Raw genomic sequence first — 16508 nt, forward strand, 5'->3', positions numbered from 1 at the left:
GGGGAAGGGTGGGCTTAGGGCCAGGGGTGCAAATCCCTCGGTAAAAGCCGGCAAACAAAAGTCGCACATCCCAGCTCCCGGTCCGGGCCCCGGTGGGGCAGGGTCCCCGAAGTCCCGGGGCGCTCAGACGCCGGGGCCCCCGGGAGAGGAGGGAACGGCGGGCCCCGACCTCCCTGTCCTCGGCCTCTCGGGCCCTTGCCCTACGACCCGCCGCCGAGTCCGGGGCTGGGGTCGCCTCTTCCGCCCGCGGCCCGCGGCCCCTCCCCAGCGCGCGCCATCCGGCCGCCGGCCCCTCCTCCCGCGGGGTCTCAGTCCTGCGCCCCGTCCCTCCCGGTTGCAGCCGGCAGCCCACGTCCAGGGAGGGCGGAGTGAGGAGGAGAGGCGCGGAGAGGAGGGAGAGGAGGTGGGAGGGAGGAAGGCGAGAGAAAGGGAGCTGCTTCCATCCCGGACTTCCCAGAGCCTGCCTGGAGCGCGCACTCAGCGGCTCTCGGGTCCCAGCGTCCCAGCCGCGGCCCGCGCCCCTCCGCCCGACTCCTCCTCCTCTTTCTCTTCCTCCTCCTCCTCTCTGGGCACCCCTGTCCCCTCCTTCCAGCAGCTGCAGCCCCCTGTCCCAACTCGGCCTCATCCCCAACTCTCCGCACTCACTCTTGGGACGCGCGTCCTCGCCCCATCCTTCGCTTCCTTCCTTCCTTCTTCCTTCCTCCCCGGGCGCCCGCCCTCCCTCTCCAGGTCGCCCTCCCGGGGCCCGATTGTCTCGGTGCCCCGCTCCCGGCCCGCGCCCTGCCCCGACTCTCCCTCGCATTTCCTGAGTCGCCCGCCGCCGCCGTCGCAGTCTCACCGCGGGATCCGCAGCCCAAGCCCGACAGCCACTGCCCCGGCTCCAGCCCCGCAGTCCGCGGCGCCCGCCCGAGGGAGCCCCGGCGCCCGGGGAAGGCAACAGTGGGCGAGCGCGACCTCGCCCAACCCGGCGCCCCAGCCCTGCCTGGCCCGGCGAGGAAGGACCGGGAAGATGAACAACGGCGGCAAAGCCGAGAAGGAGAACACCCCGAGCGAGGCCAACCTTCAGGAGGAGGAGGTACGGGGTGGCTCTGTCTGTGGCGGGGGCGACCCGGGACCCAGTGCGGGCGGCCAAGGGGGCGCGGGCCCGGGGCGCGGCTGTGGAAGATTAGGGCATGGCCCGTGCCCCGGACGCAGCCCCGCAGTGTGGCCCCGGGAGGGTGGATCTCGGGAGCTTGTGTTTTTGTGTCCACGCGCGTCTGCGTGCCCCAAATTGCGTAACTCCAAGAACTTTTCGAAGACTTTTGTAAGTATAATGCTCAGCTTTGTTTGCCCGGGATTTAAAAAGTGGAGCCGAGAGCTGACTCCTGGGTGAACTCGGATGATCGGGACTCGGAGGGTCAGGACGTAGGGCTGGGGCTAGAAATTGTGTGTGGATTGCGGGGGCGGTGGGGTGGGGTGGGGGTGCAGTTTAAGGAAGAAACTCGGGAAAAAGTTCTCGTTAAAAGATACCTCTGTACCCTGTCCCTTGGCTTTCCGTGTTAAAAGTTCTTGGTGAAATATCTTTCTAGCCAAGGTTTTTTGGATTAATAGATAACTCATCAGCCACATTCTTCTCCGCTGAGTCAAAGACCTCGAACCTGGGCGGTGAGCGCTGGTGAATTTAGGGGCCGTGGAGATGGGGATCGCAGAATAAGAGGGTTAAAAATGCAACAATTCACCAAAATGCTCATGGAGAGTGTTTTCATAGGACTTTGACTTCTGAGCACGCATTGTAGGTGGTACGTCCGTAATCACGGTGAAAGTTTTGCGGCTGCGGAGCGTTTCTTCGGTGGAAACAATTCAGTAGATTGGGCAGAAGGGGACTCGGACTCAGGAACAAGCGTTTCAGAATTCCGTAGTAGGATATTTGTGGTCTCCTACCAAATAACTCTCTTTCTGCAGGTACATTATGTGAAGTCCAAGAACTTATTTCTGGCGTACTTTTTAAACATCCCACACAGTTGAGTCCTTAAACAGTTTAGAGGAACTTGAGAGTGTGTGTGCAGATGCAGCAAAGTGCACGTCTTAATATGACCTGAAAAGATTCACAGGTATTGCATCCTGATATAGGTGAACACAGAGGGTAAACCGATTCTAAAGCATTAGGATGTTGAGATCATTGTTGAAACACTGTGTTGTGTGCAAACTTCAACTCTGATAGTGAAACCAAAATTGCAGAGGAATTCATTAATACATGCAAGTTCTCTGCACGTTGTCCACTTGAAAAATGGAAACTTTTACGTGGAGAAGGTAGGGGAGCGAGACTGTGCCAAACAATGCAAAATAAATAGGAGATTTTACTCTTCACCCAGCTGTACGGTAGTGAAAACCTAAGCGAATTGCAGTCAGCCAAATTGCTTTCTCACCCGAGGATATTTTCTATTTTATTATAAAATGCTATTTGAAGAGTTGTTTACTTGCATGTTTTCTAATTACAAGTGAAGGAATGCTACTGACATTTCTTTTTTCAAATAGATGGAGAGTCGAATGGCATGTTCTGCTTTTCTCTTGAACCTTACTGGCTGCTTTGCTATTTATTTCCCTACTGCTTAAAAATTTTTAAAAATAATGACAAGTTTGCTTTTTTAGGAATTACTATATTGAACTAATTCACTTACCATATCAAGATAATCATTGCTTCAGAAATCTTTCTATTTCAGCTAGATGTGCAATCTGGTTGCTTCTCGGGGTTATAATATTATAGGAAACCATCTTTCTTCATTCACCCAGTTGAGAAAACTTGTTTTTTCCTTTTGGTAGGTAGCAAAAGAGGTTCAATGTCCTAAAAATCATACCCACTTAAAGTTAAGTATAGAAAAGTCACATTTTTCCACCTGACCCATATCTTAACTGCTGCCAGGACTGAGGGATTGCCTGCCCGGTTCCTGGGCTGTCCTCCATCCTTGTGAGGTTGTGTATGATAATTGCTATATAATCAGGGGCCATCGCAGTCCAGTTGCTGCCTCTTAACTTGTCCTGTTACCCTGACAGTATTCCTTTTCAGGTGGGAATGGCATGTGGCTCTAGAAAGTATCGATATTTTTAGCAAAACACTTGTTATTTAAAAAATAAGGGGCAGGCAGGAAGATTTCAGAACCCAAGTTGTCCAAGAGATGTCATGTACCAAACAGATAAGACCTTGAAGAGAGGGGGTTTATAATGTCAGAAATTCAGGAAAATAAACTAAAGTGGCCTGAACGATCCAGGTAATTTTGTCTAATTTCCTATTTTTGGTTTATATTTTGTTCCTGAAAAAGTCTTAACCCCTCTTTTTTTTTTTTTTCTTTCTAACCCTGAAAGCCACAAGTAAAATAAATAGGGCGTTTGGTGAGTGCCATTAATGTGCCCGGCATTACGCAAAACCACCACACTGACCCTTTCCCTGTCCACCCATCGGATCAGCAACTTGCTCTTAAACACATTTAAAAACCTTGGCAGTGGACTCTGGTAAACAGAACACACACATACAACATACATATACACATAATGACAAGAGAGGAAAAATGTGTTTTGTTGTAATTTCTGGTGGCCGTAGAACTGACATGGAAAAATGAGTCCAATCATCATTAAGGGAAAATAGCTTATTTCATAGATCATCAAGGTGGTTTGGGCTTTCTTCTACATTGCAGAATCCAAGTTTGGTTTTTTTCCTGTCTTTCTAGTTTTGAAATGAATTCCTTTTATCAAGTGTATTTTAGTGGCTTTTGAGAGTTTAGAATGCTTACCCCTGAAATAATTGTGCTGAGATGCTTCTTTGGTTCTAATTGTACAGAATGAACAATTCAGGATCTAGGAGAATTTTTGCAGCTTTTTAGGGTTGGAAGTTTTTGAGAACTTGAGCAGAACATGTATTAATATTTCTACTTTGGATGGCGTTGAAAACTTTGAGGAAAAATAATTTTAGGATTTGGCTAGCCAGTTGTGTAAGAGAGATGGTACATTTAGCTTTCTGATTTTTAATGTGTTATACGTGTGTGTTCCCTAAGCAAGTTGTCCTATAAAGACTAACCCATTGTCAAAATCTTACCGAGATTTACAAGATTTGTTTGTATATATTTAGAGTATCATATCATTTCCTTTATTTTACAATTGATAAAATAATTCCTAAAATTTGTCTAATTTTACAGACTTTATAAAAATTAATATGAGTAATAGACCTGTAATTATTTCTCATCAGTTATAATTTATGAGTTTAAAGTATTTTTAAATATATCAAGACCGTTTCTGTCTTACAGATAGAAATAACTTGTTGGTCATTGAATTTTCAAAATAGGTAACTTAGATTAAATATGTGATTTAGTTTTATTTACACTTTTATCCATGTCATTGAGTACTTTTCAGGCTGATTATAAAACATCTTTAAAGGGCCTTTTATTATATTGAAGCACTGGTGTTAATTTCTCCGTAAATTGCTTTGAATTGACTTGTACTTATAGTAAAACTAAAAAAACAAAAAATTTGGAAGTGTTGGAATATTGATCAAAAAGACATGCAGAAATCATATTAAGTCAGTTCTTCAGAGGTTAATACACATCTTTCTTTTGCATTCCTTCTTTTAAAGTGCTTACTAGTTTTGCCAAAATACTGGGGTTGTAAAGAAAATTATTTCTTATAATGGGCACAGAGAGGGTAATGTCAGTTTGATGTGGCAACCTCAGATTTTCATTGAGCATTAAAATCAGTGTACATTATGACTTGAGGAAGGTACAAAATGGTTTTATATAATTTAACCAAATTGGAGGTCTCCGTTATTCCAAGTCCAATGCATTGCAATAAATGTGTATTTCAATCATAGAACAGGATTTGGTGATAACTGATGCTTCAAGACCCCTGCCAATATGGCGTGCACTTGTGAGTTATTTTTCCAATGCAGTTTAAACATTTCCCTGATAAACCGTTGTGTGCATCTGCAGTCTTCTTCGTTTCCAGTGGCATTTAGTTTTAAGATGGGCAGTTTGGAAGGGGTGGAAGTTGTTTTCTGGAGATACTTTCATTTAATTTTCATAGGTTCATAGTAATTTCTGCTTTGAGGATAAAAGTGTTGAGTGCTGGTGATAAGGCAATAATGTGGGTGTTTGTGCATGGCAGTGGTGATGTAAATTAGTGTACCTTTTCAGAAAGGACTGACACTGTCAAAATGTGTTCAGGCCCTTTGATTTAGTACCTTTATTTTTAGAAATTTGCCCTAAGGAAATGGTATCATAAAGAGTTATATATAGGAATGGTTATTGCAGAGTGTGACACTGTTATTGTCATGACACTGACAATTCAGAGACATTCTGTATCTAACATGGGAAATTGCTAACTAAATCATTGCGTAAGTCCGGAAGGGGAATATTACGCAGACACTAAAGCCTCGATTTTTAAAGAGAAAAATACACGTATTGTAAAATATGTATATGTAAATACATATTTATTATTATACATATATGTAGTTATATACTATTCTCTGTGTTCTGGAGGTCAGACACCTGAAGTCAAGGTGTTGGCAGGGCTACCGTGCTCTCTAAAGGCTGTAGAGGAGAATCTGTCCTTGCCTCTAGCAGTGTCCGTGGCACCAGACATTCTGAATTTTATATTTTTATTCTCATGTTGTGATATTAAGTGAAAAGAACTGATTTTAAAGTTGTATACGATGTGATGCCTGTGGTCAAATATATGTTTATAAAACCAAACATCAATAAACTGTATCTGATTGGTGGATTACAGATCATTGCTATTTACTTTCTGGTGCTTTTTGGTGTTTAAGTTTTCTAAAATGACCATGTGAACAAAGAATTGAATGTCTTTTTGCTTTGAAGCTTTCCTTGAATTGTGACATTCACAAAACTGGGGTTGGTCATATTTAGTTTTGCTCACAAGCCTAGTGGCAAGAACTCGTAATAGTCTTTTCTTAGTACGATTAATATTTCTCTCGCTCATTTCCTTATCTCCCTTGTCCTGATTGCATTAGTGATCTTCAGCTGCTCTCCTGTTCTGATGCCCTTCTGCAGTGCATCTGGGCCCTCCAATGCCCCAAATCCTTTAGTGCTATCAGTACTCCACAAAGTCAGGTGCACACATGGTGTTCAGGATTGCCCTCACCTACCTGTATACTTCCATCCATTTGCTTCAGCCACGGTCTTCCTCTTCTCTTGATCTAGTCTGAGCTGCTTTCAAGGCAGGATTCAAGTTTTTCAGCCTACATTTTTGCAAGATCTCATAATGTAACGTTCCATCCCATAGAGATGATTTTTCCTTAGAATTCCAATAAAAGTTACTTTCTGCTATGTCCATTTTGACTCCTGGATGATCACCTTTTGTCAGGTATTTATTTTGTACGGATCTATGCCATTCAGTGTTCCCAGTGTTGACCTGCCCCAGCGCCAGGTAAATCCCCTCTGCGCACACCCGCATTTACATATATACACATGTATGATTCTTTGTAGCTACATATGAAATAGCCTTATCGATGAGGTTGGTGATGATGAGTTTGCATAGGCAATCTGTTAAGCAGCAGCCACGCCACTCGTTTAATATTGAGGACTCCTTCCACACTCTTCACTGGGGAATTAGAGAGGGCATGGATGGATTGGCCTGAAAATTACTTCCTTCCCTTTGTCATCAGGAACCTCCATTTGTGAGCACAGGTGAGCCTGCCTGGTTCATCAGATAGCCACTGTTGGTGTGGGACTGCTTGTCCTAAGGTGCAATTGGGTTTTCACCATCAGAATTTGGTTTCTGCTATGGAATTCCATTTGACCTTTTGGACGAGGGCTTCCAGAAGCCTTGGCTAGGTGGAAGAGCACGGAGCTCCCTGTGTTCCCAAACAAGCCTGCTCTGTGTGACAGCCACTTTGGAATGTTTGTGTTCAGTTTCATTTGGCACCTTAGTGTCTGCCTGGGGGTAGGGGAGAGGGAATGCAAATGTTCCTCTTGAACAGTGCTTGCTTTGGTCAAAGAAAAAAAACTTATGAAGGAATGAGGAGAATGAACCTTAATAACTGGTGCAGAAGTGGCTGCACAGCTCAGTGGGCTTGAGGCCATCTGGGACCAGGTATTTAAATGGATGCTATGTTGTTATGAAACTGTCAGTTCCACGCCCCTGGTGGGGATGAGCTTCCAGGGGATGAGTTTATTTGACATATGGGGATAACTCCTCACACTCACATCACTATCTTTAAAGTGTATGGTAAGAATATATATATATTTTTCTTTTTTTCTCACGTGCCTGGGCTGGAGTGCAGTGGAGCCATCCTGGCTCACTGCAACCCGCCTACCTGGTTCAAGCGATTCTCCTGCCTCAGCCTCTCGAGTAGCCGGGATTACAGGCATGTGCCGCTACCCCCAGCTAATTTTTGTATTTTTAGTAGAGACGGGGTTTCACCATGTTGGTCAGGTGGATCTCAAACTCCTGACCTTGTGATCTGCCTGCCTCGGCCTCCCAAAGTACTGGGATTACAGTTGTGAGCCACCGCGCCCAGCACCAGGAAAATATTTTAAACAATTTTAGTGCACTGTGTTGTGTAGGTTTGGGGGTGGAGGTGGGAGGTCCTTGATATTACCTGAAACATGAAGCAGAGTAAAGGGGGTATGTTTGTGGCTATCAGAAGAAAGTTGCCCAGCTTGTCAGTGTTGCTGATAGCAGGAAAAATGAAATACCGAAATCTTTAGTCTACAGAATTTTCAGAAATCTTTTTATCTATTCACCAAATAGATAATTATCTCCTAACTTTTATTATTTACTGTATGCCAAGCACTCTTCATATGTTACCTTATTTCAGCCTTACAGCAAGCTGTTGAAGGGTTTATGATGTTTGTGCTCCTTTGGGGAAGTGGCTGAAGCACTGAGAAGCTATGGAGCCGGGGTCTTCATGTGCAGATTCTAGGGATGCCAAGAGCTGAGAGAGGCAGTTTCTGCCTCAGAGTTGCTCACAGGTTAATGATGATGGCCCTGTGTAAACAAACAGGTATAACCAAGCCCGGGGTTAAAGGAGAGGTAGTTGTTTGAGATGAGCACAGCCAACCCTGCAAGGAAGGGATAGAGCTGTGTTATAGAAAGCAAGAATCTCTTCTTTAAAGAAGACGTAAGAGCTAAATCTCAGTTAAGATTTGGGCTAATGAGAAAAGGGTTCAGACAGTGGGGAAAAGATGGGCTAGGCAAGGAATTCGCTATGTGAATGAACACATAGAGGCTTCAAAAGACCCTTTTGGGGAAGAGCAAGCAAGGCACAGCTGGAGAGAAGGGGAAGGAAGAATGAAACTGGGAAGGGGGCATTGGTCCAGCGGGGGTGAGGAGCCGCTTTCTGCACTAGGGAGTTGGACTCTGTCCTCTGATGGGGCGCCGGGGTGGATGTGCCCCAGCAGGTAGCATTCTAGAACATCCCAGTGGGCAGGGGGATGCGGCCAATTTTGGAAAAGTTCTTGAGAACCATTCTTGCAGTGAGGTTTTTGCTAGAAGAGTCTTGGTCTCAAAGTAAGGCAGCAACCTGGCCGTGGCAGCTAAGACAGAGATGCCAGGTGTTCAGGGCCTCTGTAACTGTCAGATGTGTGGGAGAGAAGGTGAGGAGACAGCCTGGCAGCCTCTTGGGTTCTGCTATGGATGACTAGCTAAGTGGCGGTTGTATTTGCAGGAATAGAAAACAGAGATGTAGAAAGGTTAAGAACAAAAGGTACCTAGGAGATGAAGATGTTACTGAGTCTGGGGTGCAGAGGAGAGGTCTGATATTGAAATGAGATTTTCATAACAATTCAAGAACACGGAGCTGGTAATTGAAAATGTGGATGATGGGAGCGAGTGCCCAGAAAATGGAATTCCTGCTTCCTAGGAAACCTTGTGAGGGTGAGCGAGGAAAGAGGTACAAAATTTAGTGACAATTTGGAGTCATGTTAAAAAGTGTTTGGGAAGGGGAGAGAACTGAAAATAATCAGGAAAAATGGAAACTTAAAAAAAATTAAGGAACATAAAAATGTATTACATAGAAATTGCCTATTTCTAAAGGGTTTGGTGTACTTAGCCATTGGAAAGCCTGAGAACGGGAGCTTAGAAAAATCTGGTCTATGGTATTCTCATGTACTTTTTTTTTTCTTTGATCAAAACTCAGGAACTTGTTTATCTCTAAAATTTGCCATTAATTCCCAGGCTTTTTTTTTTACCTCTCCAGCTTTTCATTTGGCAACCCTGCACCTGAAAGGAAAAATCAAGCTACCGTAAAATCTAGAGAGGCATGAGTTTTTTTTCAGGACAAAATTTGTAGGTTGCTTTTATCTTTTTTGATTTTATTGGGAGGAAAAGGAAGAGTAGGATGAGCCTTTGGCCAGCAGCACAAAGACATCTAATCTGTGGGTCATATTTTTTATTTTTTTGTTTTTGAGATGGAGTCTTTCTCTGTTAACCAGGCTATAGTGCAGTGGTGCGATATTGGCTCACTGCAACCTCTGCTGCCTGGGCTCAAGCAATTCTCCTGTTTCAACATCCCAAGTTACTGGGACTGTAGGCGCCCGTCACCATGCCTGGCTAATTTTTGTATTTTTAGTAGAGATGAAATTTCAGCATATTGGTCAGGCTGGTCTCGAACTCCTGATCCACCTGCCTTGGCCTCCGAAAGTGTTGGGATTACAGGTGTGAGCAACTGCACCCGGCCATATTTTCATTTTATCCAATTTATACTTTAAAAGTGTGCTGCCTTTTTTAGCCCAGCTAAGTGTCAGCTGTAAGTAGTCTAGAAACTTAAAAAGAAAACAACTTGCATTTGTATTTCTCTTAGGTTTTAACTCTACTGCACCTATTATGGTGCGTATTGTGTAAATACTAAAGAGAAAAAGGAAATGGCAGTAATAAATGCCAATCGCACCAGGAAGATGGATTCAAATTCCAGGTTGTAATACAGTATTGTCACACAAATTTAAATTGCAAAGGGAACATTTAGGCAGCCGAGTTCCATTCTGTCAGCCTTTAGAATTTTGCAGAGGTATGAGACATCTGAGAATCTCCGGATTGAGGCCTGGCTCACCAACCTCTGCAAATAAGTAATAGGAAAACTTTACTTTTAATTAAGCTTTATTTCTCATGAGTTGATTTTTTTGTGACGTTCCTCTGATTTTCCCAGGTCCTTGTGTCACCGGGGTAGATAGGCTGGCAGTGGCCAACATTATTTGAAGAAAAATCCTAAAGATTACCCAAATTTTTTTTCTTGAATCCACGGGAACCTGTTTTGTGAAAATTCCTCTTAGGCCTACCTATAGGATAGACAGTGGAGGCCCCCCGGGAAAAAGTGTACACAGAAAGTGCTATCTAATTACAGAAGTAGCAGAATTTCCTTTGTGCTCAGAGGGGAAGTGCTACAAAAGTGTAATTACTTTACCCAGCATGTGTGATTTATGGGACTTAAAATGTGTGAGTTTCCAAAGAGGCATCTGTTTTTAAATACAGTATCCCTCGCAGCCAGGCAGGATGTGTTTGAGGAGGTGGGACTGAGGACATGCACTTCCGTCCTGTGCCTGCTGCAGGATGCCTGGTGACAGCGGACTGGAACCGCTAGCACTTGCTGCCCCTCAGGGTCTTGCTTATATCAGAGTAGAAGGAAGAAAATAAGCAAAGGGCTGGAATCTAGTCAGCTGCTCTGCTCTTACCTGCCCAAGCCTAATTCTTTTTCCAGGACCTCCAGGACTTTTCTGAGTAATGAGCAAAAGAATTGTTAGAGTGAACCCTAAGACCATTTTAAAAAATGTCTATTTATTTCTTTTTTAACCCGTTTTTATTTGAAATGGAGTCTTGTGGTGCTGCCCAGGCTGGTCTTAAACTCCTAGGTTCAAATGATCCTCCCGCCTTCACCTCCCAAAGTGCTGGGATTGTAGACAAGACCATTTTTGTTGCACAGATTTTCTTTTGAATCTTACTTTTCCTAATGTGCATAAGAAAATCAGTGAGGGAACTGAAGATCACGTGCGGTGGCTGGGCAGGGTGGTTCACACTGAGCACTTCACGAGGCCAGCACTTTAGGAGGCTGAGGCAGGCCGATCAGTTGAGCCCAGGAGATCGAGACCAGCCTGGGCAACACGGCAAAACCCCTTCTCTACAAAAAATACAAAAAATTAGCCAGGTGGGAGGATTACCTGAGCTTGGGGAGGCTGAGGCTGCGGTGAGCCATGATCGCCGCACCACTGCACTCCAGCCCTGGACAGAGTGAGACCCTGTCTCAAAAAAAAAAAAAAAGAACAGGTACATATCCAGATGTAATCAAACCTGTATGGATTTTGCATATTAATGGATTCATTCAACATTTATGAACTTGGTGTCTACTCTGCTTTTAACATTGCTCTTTAACAAACCCGTATGAAGTGTTACCTTCCCATATTTTGGGATAAGAAAGCTGAGGCTCTAAGAGATTAAGTAATTGGTCTGAGGTTTTACAGCTGGTGGATAGGAGCTTAAAATTCTCTAGTGGCATATGAAGTTCATGTGATCTGGGCCCTGCTGGTTTCTCTGACCTCATCTGCCAAGAATCACAGCCTCATTCATTATGCTGCAGCTGCCTGGGCTTTCGCTAGATATCTCCAACTTACCAAACTTGTTCGTGCCTCAGGGCCTTTGTGCAAGCGAGAGTCTGTGTGCCTGGAAAGCCCTACACTCAGATGTTATCAGACAGCCTCCTCCTTACCTTTCATTCAGATCTCAGTTCAGATGTCACCCTAGAGAGAACTTTGACCTCCAGGTTTAAAGTAGCCCTATATTCCCAACCCTTTTATTTTCCAGATAGAACTTCTTACCTCCTGACATGGCCTTATATGCTTATTGTACTTATCTGGTACCCTTGGAATGTAACTCCCTGGCAGCAGAGACTGGCTGCCTTGTTTTACGCTGTACTAACTTCATATGCCTACCTCGGACAATGCCCAGAACTGTCCAATAAGTCTTTTTTTTTTTTTTTTTTGGTGAATTGACTGGAATGCAAATCTCCTTGACAAATGCCAAAACCTGTCAGATGCACTGTATCATCATAAACCTTTTTCAGCAGTTTTCAGATTAAACTTTATATTTCTGCCTTGAAGATGATCGTTTCTGGTCCCCATCGCCACTTTTTTACACACAAAACCGCAGTTGTCACTTCACACCCTTTTAAGCTAGAAATGTTGTTCAGACGGTTAAGTGATAGAGCCATTATGGGGGTATGTGGCAGTGTTTCACACATCAAGGAGTCCTTCCCTTTTGTCCACTTAGAATGGGAAACCTACTACAAATTCCCCAGAACCAGGAGAGGAATGTGGGCCTGGCATGTAGGGAATGTGTAAGTACAAGTTGGGCAAGGTAATTTGATTCCTGTTTTGCAGATGTGACTATTAGGTGGTTAGGGTTAAAGTTAATAACCCAGGTGGAATTGATTTGGAGATAGACTTACCACTTCTGATCCTTTGATTGGGTCTAGCCTCCAGCCCAATATACCGTCCTCAATTTGCCTACAAGAGGGAAAAGGTCTGTTACTCAGCATAATGCTGGCTTTAGCCAGAAGAATCCAGCCTTTAAGCCACCTGTATGTGTAGCCGTGAAGGACCTTCTAATCTGTGCCTTGTGAACCACCTCATAGCCACAATTTATGCCCACGTGTCAGCCCCACAGACTCAGGAACGGTTTCTGTTCGTTGTAAAGCAGACCAGATGATATTTCAGGATAAAAGAAATATAAGTCATCATTATGTAGGGTATCAGGCTAACAAGCCACCTGTTAGTTGAGCGGACTAGTTAGTGCACTAATGAAAATGCAGACCATTGGATTATTCTCATTTATAGCATTTGTCAGACCTGACCTTCAACAAACTTGGTTAACTTTACCATTATCTGATAGTCTTAGAACCAATGGTATATAAATCCTTATAGAAGTCAGTCCTTGACCGATCAATTCATAAGTATTCTTTTCTCTCTCTCATGATCTCATTATCTCTTTGTTTCTGAGGGACCTAGGACAAGCCACTGAAGCTGCTTCTTTGACAAGTCATTTTAACCTGTTTCCTTAACTAAAAGGTAGGGATTGTACAGACAACGCCTGTTGTGCATTAAAACAGCCATAAATCTCATTTTTTCCACTTTTATTCCACTTTCCATTTCCCCATTGTGATGCAGAAAGCTGCCCTGGCGTGCCAAGACACATCCAGGGTGGGCTGTGTGGGGGGAATGGTTTTAATTTTAAGCCTTTTAAGTGAAAACCCTTAGACCCTGCCTCTGTTTTGTTAAATTACGATTCTAACAAAATAAGGAAAAATTAGTGAAGCACTAGACTTTGGAAACTCTTTGCTGTATATTTGAAAAGATTTTTTAAGCCTGGTTTTCTTACCTGAAACTGTTTTGTTTTTTTCCTAAGCAAATGAGTGCCTCTCCTTGAGAACTGGGTGGGAGTCTCTGGGTGTGAGAGAGAGGCAGGAAATGACCCTTTCTAAACAAAAGGACTCTTTAAGGCCTATCCTGAGTCTTTGTGTTTCGAGGAGGGGTTATGCAGAAAACTAGAGCTAGGAAATGAATCTCTGCATTAGCCATTCTAATGGGGGAAGGGAGAATGGAGAATATTCTGTCCCTGCACGCGCCCCCACCCCATCCCCAGCATCTAATGCCTGGAGACGCTTACCGTGAGGGCCAAGGAAGTGCTAGAAAGGGCCGGGCAGGGTGGCTCACGCCTGTAATTCCAGCACTTTGAGAGGCCGATGGGGTTGGATCACCTGAGGTCAGGAGCTCGAGACCAGCCTGACTAACATGGACAAACCCCCATCTCTACTGAAAATACAAAATAAGCCGGGCCTGGTGGCACATGCCTGTCATCCCAGCTACTCGGGAGGCTGAGGCAGGAGAATCGCTTGTACCTGGGAGGTACAGGGTGTGGTGAGCTGAGATCGCACCGTTGCACTGCAGCCTGGGCAACAAGAGTGAAACTCCGCCTCAAAAAAAAAAAAAAAAAAAAAAAAAAAAGGAAGTGCAAGAAAGACCCTGGGAGCCAAGTTGGTTCTTCAGGAGTGCGTGGCTTCAAGTCGCATAGAGGAAAGAAAGAACCAGGTTGGGCAGAATGATACCCAATGTGATGTTCAGCTTTAACCTGAACTTTCAGAATTTGCTTGAAAAAGCTCATGAATGCAGAACTAAATACAAAATGAGGAAAGCATGAGAGGGGCTTTGTAGGATCTATTTGTCATATCTGTCTTTTTTTTTTTCCCCTCTCGAGACTGAGTCTCGCTCTGTCATCCAGGCTGGAGTGCAGTGGTGCGATCTAAGTTCACCGCAACTTCTGCCTCCCTTGTTCAAGCAGTTCTCCTGACTCAGCCTCCCGAGTAGCTGGAATTACAGGCGCCTACCACCACATCTGGCTAATTTTTGTATTTTTAGTTGAGACAGGGTTTCACTATGTTGGCTAGGCTGGTCCCAGACTCTTCTCATCTCAAGTGATCCGCCCACCTCGGGATTACAGGCATGAGCCACTGTGCCCGGCCGTTATATATCTTTATGATCGATTTATCAGACATAGTTTTATGATCTGTTTATCTATAAGTAGAAGTTAGAGTGTTATGATTTGCTAATAAATACCCAGTAAATACATCAAAGATTTGAATTACTATGTTAATGAGAAAATAAAAGAACTTTGATCTAAGGAATGCAAGTCCTTTTAAATGATCAGGTCCAGAGGGACTTTAAAATGAGACCACAGCCACGTCCTGCACCCTCCTTGAGCTACCTCCTTGAGCTATGTATTCGCCTGTCTGTATTCACTGCTTGCTGTTGCAACAAGTAGCTATAAATTAACCTAATAATGCTGCACTGGACACTGTAACTCACACCCTGTAGTTTAACAATGTGTACCCAATCACTAATCAGTACAATTTGTGTAAACCAATGAGAATTTCTGGTAAACAACTTTGTATCGGCCCACTCCCTTTTTCCTCCCTCCACTTTTTTTTTTTTTTTGCCTTTAAAAAGCCACTTGTAACTGCTTTTTAATCGGAATGTATATTCAGGGCACCCATGTTCCTGGGTTGCAATCCTCAAGCTTGGCTGAAATAAACTACTTACATTAATTTTACCTCACCTTTTATGTTGCTGTCAACTGCTTTGTTTTTCTAAATCTGCGCTGAAGAGGGAATTAGTAATCATTGCTGAGCAAGGTAGTGGGCCTGTGATGAAGAAAGGTCAGGCCTTGCCCTGCCGTGGAATGTTCCCTCCTCTCCTCACTTCAAAGTGACCATTCAATTGTATCAGTATTTGCGCAATGAGATCCCGAAATTTAAATCACCAGCAAAGAGGTTAGGTCTTATCAAAATTATTGCTGTCTTGGAGCAGTGAACTTCTCTGCTCTTCCAGAGACACTGCCTTTTTTTTTTTTTTTCTTCAAGGAGTATAAATCTCACTAATAATTAGAAACACACGTCTTGTTGAAAATGGTTTTGTGGTTTACTTCATTTTCAGAACACTTGAAAACGACAAACATCTTTTCTAAGAAAAGGCATTGGTTGTTACGCTGCACTGTAGGCTTTTCATTGTAACTATATTTTTAGAAAGGCTGGCGCTTGTGTTTGGTGGGGACTGTGTGTTGAGGGTAGGGGGCTGGTTTATTTACTTCACTGCACCAGATGCTTTACAGAATTGAAGATAAGATTAAAGCTGCCACTCAGATCCCATAATGAAAGGGTTTTGTTTATATATTAAAGGCTGGAAGACTCTTTATCTTAAATATTAAGCTAGTAGTGCAGCATTCAAGAGAGATGTGATCATTTAAGTTCCACAGTTGATAGGGAAAAATTATTTTCACTGAAAATCCCAGTGTCTGAAGTATTGGTAGGTTTTCTTCATTTTCTTTCCCCTTTTTTTGAAGTGGAGTCTTGGCAGTATTGCCCAGGCTGGAGTACAGTGATGCAATCTCAGCTTACTGCACCCTCCGCTTCTGGGGTTCAAGCATTCTCTTGCCTCAGCCTCCGAAGTGGCTGTGATTACAGGCACACACCACCACACCTGGCTAATTTATTTTTGTATTTTTAGTAGAGACGGGTTTCACTATGTTGGCCAAGCTTGTATTGAATTCCTGAGCTCAAGTGATATGCCCATCTCAGCCTCTGAAAATGCTGGGATTACAGGCATGAGGCACAGTGCCCGGCCCTCATTTTTTTGATACATTGTTTAAACTCCTAATTTGAGAAAGGTTAAGGTATAACAGTGAGATATGAACTTAAAATATGGAAATATATATATTAATTTAGATTCACTTAGAGGAGCTTGCATATGGCATACAATTGGCATAGATTTTTCATCTTTACGGAGTCTTCCTCCATAACCCAGGCACATGGCGCAATGTTGGCTCACTGTAACCTCCGCCTCCCAGGTTCAAGCGATTCTCCTGACTCAGCCTTCTGAGTAGCTGGGATTACAGGTGTGCCCCACCACACCGGCTAATTTTTTATATTTTTAGTAGAGACGGGGGTTTCACCATGTTTGTCAGGCTGGTCTCGAACGCCAGACCTTATG

At 43.9% G+C, this 16508-nt stretch overlaps 1 protein-coding gene across 5 annotated transcripts in view; it reads left to right on the forward strand.

Annotated features, from left to right (window-relative positions):
* The first annotated feature begins 447 nt into the window (after positions 1-447).
* The window catches only part of RBPMS (RNA binding protein, mRNA processing factor), a 190345-nt gene continuing 174284 nt past the window's right edge, over positions 448-16508 (forward strand). For 3 of the 5 annotated variants that reach the window (XM_037740985.1, XM_037740982.1, XM_017535866.2), the window contains exon 1: positions 485-1075. In XM_037740985.1, the coding sequence (XP_037596913.1) occupies positions 1010-1075 (66 nt within the window). In that variant the 5' untranslated portion in view covers positions 485-1009. Of the gene's footprint in view, positions 1076-16508 lie in introns of all 5 variants that reach the window. The other 2 variants (XM_017535859.2, XM_017535855.2) reach the window with 1 other exon arrangement.

Source organism: Cebus imitator, unplaced genomic scaffold (genome assembly GCF_001604975.1).
Source record: "Cebus imitator isolate Cc_AM_T3 unplaced genomic scaffold, Cebus_imitator-1.0 Scaffold5, whole genome shotgun sequence".
Classification (NCBI taxonomy): Eukaryota; Metazoa; Chordata; class Mammalia; order Primates; family Cebidae; genus Cebus; species Cebus imitator.